The sequence below is a fragment of the Gymnoscopelus braueri genome (assembly GCF_963280865.1).
Source record: "Gymnoscopelus braueri genome assembly, chromosome: 15".
Classification (NCBI taxonomy): domain Eukaryota; kingdom Metazoa; phylum Chordata; class Actinopteri; order Myctophiformes; family Myctophidae; genus Gymnoscopelus; species Gymnoscopelus braueri.
In genome coordinates, this window is record NC_137620.1 from 49,232,977 (window position 1) to 49,242,251 (window position 9,275).

General features: G+C 39.1%; 1 protein-coding gene across 1 annotated transcript in view; it reads left to right on the forward strand.

Moving 5' to 3' along the window:
- Positions 1 to 7,990, forward strand: part of LOC308101613 (uncharacterized protein) — a gene marked incomplete at its 5' end in the record, with an annotated part of 17,404 nt that extends 9,414 nt beyond the window's left edge. Inside the window, 2 exons of the mRNA XM_080451033.1 lie at positions 5,288 to 5,665; positions 6,309 to 7,990. Coding sequence (XP_080307159.1) covers positions 5,288 to 5,665; positions 6,309 to 6,437 — 507 coding nt within the window. The 3' untranslated portion in view covers positions 6,438 to 7,990. The remainder of the gene's footprint in view (positions 1 to 5,287; positions 5,666 to 6,308) is intronic.
- Positions 7,991 to 9,275: the final 1,285 nt, after the last annotated feature.

Genomic DNA, 9,275 nt, shown 5'->3' on the forward strand with positions numbered 1-9,275 from the left:
GTGGTGTGGCCATGTGGCCACAGGATACTGAATAAAACACACATAAAGCAGGTATTTCTTCACTTCCTGTGTTTACTGGAACTAACAGCAACATCCTGTTCTCACCGTCACAATAAGACCGTGGTCTGTGTGAGTTTAGTGGGTTTAGACAAAAAAAACAGCATCTACATCAAAGTGTTGCTTTAATACCAGTGAAAACTAGGTAGTGCAACTTTCCCAGTGAATCACAAACCCATTGACTTAGATCAGAGGTGATGCAACTTTGATGATGTAGAGGACCACTATATTTACACTCTCACTACAGAGGAACACATTACATATACTGTCTGTTTAATGATGTAGAGGACCACTATATTTACACACTCACTACAGAGGAACACATTACATATACTGTCTGTTTAATGATGTAGAGGACCACTATATTTACACACTCACTACAGAGGAACACATTACATATACTGTCTGTTTAATGATGTAGAGGACCACTATATTTACACACTCACTACAGAGGAACACATTACATATACTGTCTGTTTAATGATGTAGAGGACCACTATATTTACACACTCACTACAGAGGAACACATTACATATACTGTCTGTTTAATGATGTAGAGGATCACTATATTTACACTACAGAGGAACACATTACATATACTGTACAGAAACCTCTTATCTCTGTATTTTAGCTTTTGCGTTTTGAGCTTGTAGATCGGCTATTTTTGCTATTTTTCAATTGGAATCCTGAAAAGTTACATTTTTATTTAATTTCAAATGCATTTAGTTATACTTATGTTAACTCTATCAACTTAAATACAAATACGTTGGACATAAAAAAGACAATATATTGTTAATACTAGTCATTAAGCTACTAATATAGACGTAATTTAAGCTGGTCATGTTTGCATGTTTGTAATTGTAACTCAATCAATAATCAATAATATATCACTATTCTGATATTAACCTGTGGGCCGCATTAAGTGAAGGCTGGGGGCAGCATGTGGCCCCCAGGCCGCCAGTTGCCCATGTATGATTTAAACATAGGTCTTCAACAGGGGGTCCGCGGAGGTACTGCAGGGGGTCCACGAAATTGTTGTTTTATTTAAAAAATATTTTTGTTTTTAAAAACTTGTTTTTATGTTTATTTTTTTCAAAAAATGTCAATTTGTCTTTAAACATAACATGACATATTTGAATAGCTTAGTATTGAATGCACAATAACATGGTAGGTTTATACATATTTCAAAGAGAAAGGACAACGAGGTCCTTTTGCACACCTACTGGGACAACCTGTGCGTAGGAGCAGGCAACCATTTGTTCATGTTTATACATATAAAACACAATTTTATACATAAATATACGATATATATATGTGGTAGCCTACCCCCTACCCTACGAGGTAGGTAGGGGGTCCCTGCTCCATCACCCCATCAGTTTGGGGGTCCCTGGCCTGAAAAGGTTGAAGACAACTGATTTAAAGGGATAGTTCACCCCCCGGCAGCGGTTCCGGTAGGAGACACAAAGAGTCTCCTTTGTGTCTCCTATCGGAAACCGCTGCCTACCGGTCCGCTTGTCATCACATTATAGTCTTAGGAATGAGACAAAAACTAATAATTATCCATGAATTCAAGTCTCTGTGGGGTGATTTAGATTTGTATTTATTTATTTATTTGCACAATAAAAAACAGTACAAAGGTAACATTATTAAAACAATACAGAAATAAGTGCAGGTGAGACTGCAGCCACTGGCTCAGAGGTAGAGCGGCCGGATGGAAACCACAAGGTTTCCAGTTCGATCCCGGTCTCCCCCAGAGTTAGTGTTGAAGTGTCCTTGAACAAGACACTGAACCACTAATTACTCCTGATGAGCAGGTTGGTGTCTTGCATGGTTTCCTCCTCCATCAGTGTGTGAATGTGTGTGTGTGTGTGTGTGTGTGTGTGTGTGTGTGTGTGTGTGTGTGTGTGTGTGTGTGTGTGTGTGTGTGTGTGTGTGAATGTGTGAATGTGTGAATGTGTGTGTGTGTGTGTGTGTGTGTGTGAGAATGTGTGTGTGTGTGTGTGTGTGTGTGTGTGTGTGTGTGTGAGAATGTGTGTATGAATGTGTGTGTGAATGGGTGAATGTAATGCACAATCTGCAAAGCGCTTTGGATAAAAGCGCTTTGGATAAAAGCGCTACATAAATGCACCATTTACCATTTACATTATTACAACAATACAGAAATAAGTGCAGGTGAGAAAGGAAAGCCATATAGGTTAGGGTTAGGTCTTATACAAGGTTCTCACCTAAAATGATAAACAAGTAGTAAGTTAAACATAGTAATCAAACATAAGACACCACAAACAACAAGTACCTTGTGTGAAGTTGAATGTGTGGGTGCGAGTGTCTGTATTGAGTGTGTGTGTGTGTGTGTGTGTGTGCACGTGTCTGCACATGTGTTTGTGTGTGTGTGTGTGTGTGTGTGTGTGTGTGTGTGTGTATGCAGAAGTAAAGCTACGTTGTAATTGACTAATCCATACATGTTTTGGGGGTGAACCAACCCTTTAACTCGACTCTGTGTTGTTATGTGACACATTATTAGGGACCCCTGGCACAAAATCCTTTCAGATGGGGGTCCGTGGGCCAAATACATATGAATCTGAAGACTCTTCAGAATCCACTTTAGCCCATAGCACTTGTATAGCACATAGCATTAACTACCATGCAGTCTAATGCAGAGGTTAAAATGTCATTTAGATGTTATTTAGACATTGGTTGACCCTGACATCCTATAGTTTCTATAGTTTTAATGTAGAGATTACATTTTTTTTTCTCCAGTATATAGTTTAGATTGATGCTATGTTCATGGTTTAGCTGTGATCCTCCTACATTCCTGAGGCACTGAACTGTCTCTATGCATTCTATGTGTTAAAGAGACAATGCCTTTAACTTGTTATTTGGGGGACCTTGACTTGAACATGTTTAGAAAACCACTGATATACGTACAAGTGTTGGTTGTTGACCCCCCCCCCCCCCCCACCGCAAGAGAAATGTTCTTTGGTTTCCTGTCATCACCAGCTCGCTCTCAGCATTGGTTTCCTGTCCATTTGAGTTGTACATTCAACACTGTGAAGTCATCAGTGTTCATTTAACTCTTAAGAGTGTAACAAATGGAACCAAATGGACCCGTGAGGGTCCATTTGGTTCCATTTGTTACACTCTTAAGAGTTACAGACCTGTAAGGGTCCATTTGGTTCCATTTGTACACTCTCAGAGTTACAGACCTGTAAGGGTCCATTTGGTTCCATTTGTACACTCTCAGAGTTACAGACCTGTAAGGGTCCATTTGGTTCCATTTGTACACTCTCTGAGTTACAGACCTGTAAGGGTCCATTTGGTTCCATGTGTACACTCTCAGAGTTACAGACCTGTAAGGGTTCATTTGGTTCCATGTGTACACTCTCTGAGTTACAGACCTGTAAGGGTTCATTTGGTTCCATGTGTACACTCTCTGAGTTACAGACCTGTAAGGGTTCATTTGGTTCCATTTGTACACTCTCTGAGTTACAGACCTGTAAGGGTTCATTTGGTTCCATTTGTTACACTCTCAGAGTTACAGACCTGTAAGGGTCCATTTGGTTCCATGTGTACACTCAGAGTTACAGACCTGTAAGGGTCCATTTGGTTCTATTCTACAAGCTCCTGCACTACGAGCTTGTAGATCTGCTATTTTTGAAAAATCGTGAAAATGTGTGCAAATCTTTGAATATATATATTTTGTAAACCCCACTTTGAGAACCAATTGTTTAGGAGACCAAAATTAAACTATATAAAAGACTAATATACACTTCAAAGCAACTCTCACAGTGTTAATAATCACTGAGGAGCTTTTGATGATCCAGGTTCAAAGAATATGTTTTAAATATATGGTTTTGCTCCTGTTAAGAAGTACTCAGATATTTTACTTTAGTACAAGTAGCAATACCACAATATAAAAAATACTCTGTTACAGTGTACTGTGTTCAAAATGTTACTTGAGTAAAAGTATTGGCATCAAAATTATTCCTTTAAAGTCTAATCTCATGTACATATCTTCTATGTGGAACTACATTACCAAAGTGCCCCCACCTCTGTCACCATGACAACGGGGACAAAGTGCCACCTCTGTGTCACCGTGACAACGGGCACAAAGAGTAAAAAAAAACAAAAGAAAGAAACAGTCTTTCTGTCTAACTGTGTGGTTTCCTGTTGTTGATAAACTTCACCAAACCCTGTGGTTTAGACCTCCTGCTCTGAACAAAGTCACATGATGAATGGGACACACAACTCAATGACACTGTTTTGTACCTAAGTAAAAGTATCAATACTGCAATGTAGAAATACTCCATTACATGAAAAAAGTCTGGAATTCAAAATTTACTTGACTGAAAGTACAAAAGTATTTGCATAAAAAAATACTTAAAGTACCAAAAGTAAAAGTACTCATTCTGAGAATGTCCCATTTCACAAGTTAAACAAAAAAAAAACTTTTTGAAAATGGCAGATCTACAAGCTCACACTGCATCACGACGCATTGTGAGCTTGTAGATCTGCTATTTTCAAATGGCCGAAATGTACGCAGGGCTGAAGTGGTTAATGTTTGTTTTGTAATAATAATCTAAATCTACAAAGTAACTAGTAACTAAAATGAAAAAAACTAAACAAATAATTTCCATAAATACATTTAAAAAAAATCTGTGTCATTTTTAGATTTCTTTGGGCTATTCAAAAACAGCAGATCTGCAAGCTCATAGCGCGGCACCGAGTGCCGCGCTATGAGCTTGTAGATCTGCTGTTTCTGGGGGGAGAAACCATGGAGAAACCATGGAAAACGTTTGCAAATCTATACTGTATATGTTTAAGGCAAACATTTGTAACTCAAATCGTTGCTTCTGGGGGATTCTACACATTTCTTCTAAATCCCAACAGTTTCTTCTTGAAAAAACGTTTGTTGCTATAATATCAGTGGTTCTCAAAAATGATGGCCGTGGACCCCCATCTCAACATATTGTGTCCCAGGGACCCCCCCCAGAAGTTGTAACGAAGTAAAAAATGTTTGCTTTAAAAAAATATTTTTAAATATATTAATATATATTTAAAAATATTATAAAATAAAAAAAGCAGATCTACAAGTTCATGTCACGCTATGAGCTTGTATATCTTCTATTTTTGAATAGCCAAAGAAATCTCAAAATGACACACAGACGCGTTCCCGCTCTTAAAGGCTTAAGTCACATGGTCTCAGTTGTTTGTCTCGTTTCTCTCCCTTCAGGGAAGCCGTGAAAATCCTCTTCAGAACCGAGCCCTCCCTGCGCTCCCCCCTGCACCCGCCATCCAGACCCAGACCCAGCCCCAGGCCCAGGCCCAGAGCCAGAGCCAGGCCCAGAACCAGACACAGGCCCAGAACCAGGCCCAGACACAGGCCCAGAGCCAGGCCCACAACCAGACCCAGAGCCAGGCCCAGACATCTCAGCCAAAAGGTTTCGATCCTTCCAAGCTGTACGCCAAGATCAAACTGGACCTGCTGTACGGCCGACTGTGGAAGACCTACCAGGGCTCGGCCAGGACCGCCTGGACCAGCACCACCCCCCAACACCAGCCTAGGACCACCTGGACCAACACAGCACCCCCGCACCAACCAGAACACAAGGTCAATATTCTGAAACTTGTCAGGTCAGACGAATCAAAGCAGGAGTAGAGAAACGGTCGTTGCCCCTTCCCTAGCCCCTGTAATCAGTGTTGCCATGTCTGCTTATTATAAGCGACTTTGGGCTTCCTTGTTCTGTAAAATTGCTTGCAAAAATTGGTAGTTGCGGGCTGCGTTGCTTTGGACTTATTTAGGCTTTTTTTCTTTTTTGCTTATTTAGGCTTGTTTCCAAATGTTTCAATTATTATTTAAACCAGTGGTTCTCAAGTATTTTCATGAAAATGTTTTGTGCATTTGTGTTGTTGGAATGTTTCAAAAATATTTTCAATATTCCACGTTTTATTGAAGGAGTTTTTGAAAATAGCAGATCTACAAGCTCACAACGCGTCCCATCGCGACGCGTTGTGAGCTTGTAGATCTGCCATTTTCAAACAGCCGATGCAAATAGGTTTAAAGTGCTCATGTGGCCTAAGTTGCTTCTTTTGGGCTTTGTTTTCCTAGACCTGGTTGCTTATTGCTCTCACAAAATATGGCAACGCTGCCTGGATTAATGAGTCCTCATTAATGTCGGTGAAGATGACTCGCCACCAAACACTACTACTACTATTAATCATAATAATAATAATCATAATAATTCTCTCCTCAGGCGTACTCTCTCCTTGGAGAACTTGGTCCGGTCCAGGGGGAGGACAGACCTTCAGAGTCCACCTCACAGACTGGATCAGTGGAGCCTGGACCTCCACTGGTCCTCCATGGACCTCCACTTCCACACTGAAGATAAGACCTGACCACAGCAGTGGTGGACAGTAACTAAGTACATCTACTTGAGTACTGTACTTTAAAAGGACCACGTCACCCATTTTCAACCACTTCACCCATTTTAAACTTATATCTTCATATAATTGGTCCTCACTAATGCTCCTTAAAATATGGTAAAAAATCAAATGTACTCGTCCTGTGTCTCAGAGGACGGCTGCGGACAGTTCAGAAACCTACTTTTTATTAAAAAACTGCCAGGGTTTTTCAAAAATAGTACTCACAGACTGCCAGCATTTAACATTGAAGTGAATGGAGCAGAAACTTTTTGGAAAATGTTATCTCCTGGTTCTTTGTGACAAACGGAAAAACGGGAAAAAACCCCAAAATATATAATAATTTTAGATTATTATTATTTCTTTTATTTTTTTTGCCAAAAACGTTTCTAAACGTTTTTGGCAGTTTTTTTTCTCTAATGGAGCTAATTTCACACTGTTATTTTAGGCCTGGGATTCTTAAGTCCTGTGTTGAGGGGTCACAAAAGGAAAAAAATGCACTCTGGAAACAAAATAATTCTGCTTGAAAAGTCAAATCAAATAAGTAAGTCCAGAATCAACAATTGACTTACAGATGTGTTTGTTAGTCTGCTTGAACAGTAATACAGATATTATAATTAAAACAAAGAAAAAGAAAAAAATATATATATATTATTATTTTTTCTGAACTGTCCACAGCCCTCCTCTGAGACACAGAGTGTGAGTAGACAAAACATGCACAACACCGTATTATAAATGAGGGAAGAAAATCAATCATTCATTATTTACATTAATTACAGTTTAGAACAAAACAAATCAGATTGAATATGTTATTTTACACAATACCAATGCTATGCACATGTACAGGAAGCATACACACGCACACACGCACACACACACACACGCACACGCACACGCACACACACGCACGCACGCACGCACGCACGCACGCACGCACGCACGCACGCACGCACGCACGCACGCACGCACGCACGCACGCACGCACGCACACACACACACACACACACACACACACACACACACACACACACACACACACACACACACACACACACACACACACACACACACACACACACACACACACACACACACACACACACACACACACAACCCTCCTAACTCCACAGTTATAAAATTCAAATGTTTTATTATTATTATTATTATTATTATTTAACTGTATTCATCGACTCTCAAATGCTAAACAGGTGCTTTGTATTGTTGCATTAATTGCTATAGTAATATATATATATATATATATGGAAAGAGATTTTATATTTTATTGTTTTGTATATTACTGTTACATTTGCATGATGTCATTAATTAAAGTCTTTTATAGTTGAAATGTGTTTGTTTTATAAGTTTAACACGTTGCAATTTAGCTGTTTAACACAGTGGTTCTCAAACTTTTTCGTGCCAAGGACCCCCAAATTGATACGTATGTGGCCGTGGACCCCCATCTGAAAATATGTTGTGCCAGGGACCCCCATCTGAAAATATGTTGTGCCAGGGACCCCCATCTGAAAATATGAGCTGAATTGCCCTTTAATATCCGTGTGAAATGTCCAGTCATGATGAACAACAGGACTCCTCCATTGAAAATGGCCCCACACCTTTTAAAGGGATAGTTCACCCAAAAAATTAGTTAAGTCACACCATGCATGGAGACTTGAATGCATGGATATTGTTTAGTTTTTGTCTCATTCCTCAAGACAATAATGTGATGACCAGTGGACCGGTAGGCAGCGGTTCCGGTAGGAGACACAAAGGAGACTCTTTGTGTCTCCTACCGGAACCGCTGCCGGTCATCAAATTATTGTCTTAGGAATGAGACACAAACTAAAACATATCCATGAATTCAAGTCTCCATGAGGTGACTAATACATAGAAAAAAACTCATTTTGGGTGAACTATCCCTTTAATGACATTAAGAAATTATAAGATGTTTTCATTTTATTTATGAAATACATTAGAAAATTTTTGGAATTGTTTTTAATTGATGAAAAATGTTCAGTACTTTTACTCCACTACATTTATTTGAAAACTTAAGTGACTAGTTACTTTGTAGATTTAGATTATTATCACAAAACATACATTAACCACTTCATACAGTATATATATTTTGGACATTTGAAAATAGCCGATCTACAAGCTCACAATGCGTCGCCATGCGACGCATTGTGAGCTTGTAGATCTGCTATTTTCAAATGATTGTTTTTTATACATTTTAAAACTTGTGAAATACTTTTGGTACTTTAAGTACATTTTGACACCAATACTTTTTTTTACTTTTACTCAAGTAAATTTTTTATTCCAGACTTTTACTTGTAACAGAGTATTTCTACAATGCAATATTGATACTTTTACTTAAGTAAGAAATGTGAGTACTTTTTCCACCACTCTGTGTCAGCCAGTCTTTGTTGAGTGTGAGTGAGTGTGTGGCTCCAAGCAGCAACACTGCCCCCTCATGGAGAGATGCCACATGTGTCCCTTCAGAATAAGACCCTGTGGTGCAATAAGACAGCTGTTCCTCAGACTGCTCCATGTCAAGGACCCCCATATTGACACTTATTACCCCGCGGACCCCCATTTAAAAAGATATGCCAGAGACCCCCATAATTAAGAGAAAGAATGTTTATGGTTATACCACTGATTCTCAACCAGTGGTGGAAAAAGTACTCAAATGTTTTACTTGAGTAAAAGTATCAATATCACAATGCAGAAATTCTCAGTTACAAGTAAAAGTCTGTTATTCAAAATTGACTTGAGTAAGAGTACAAAGGTGTTGATATCAAGATGGC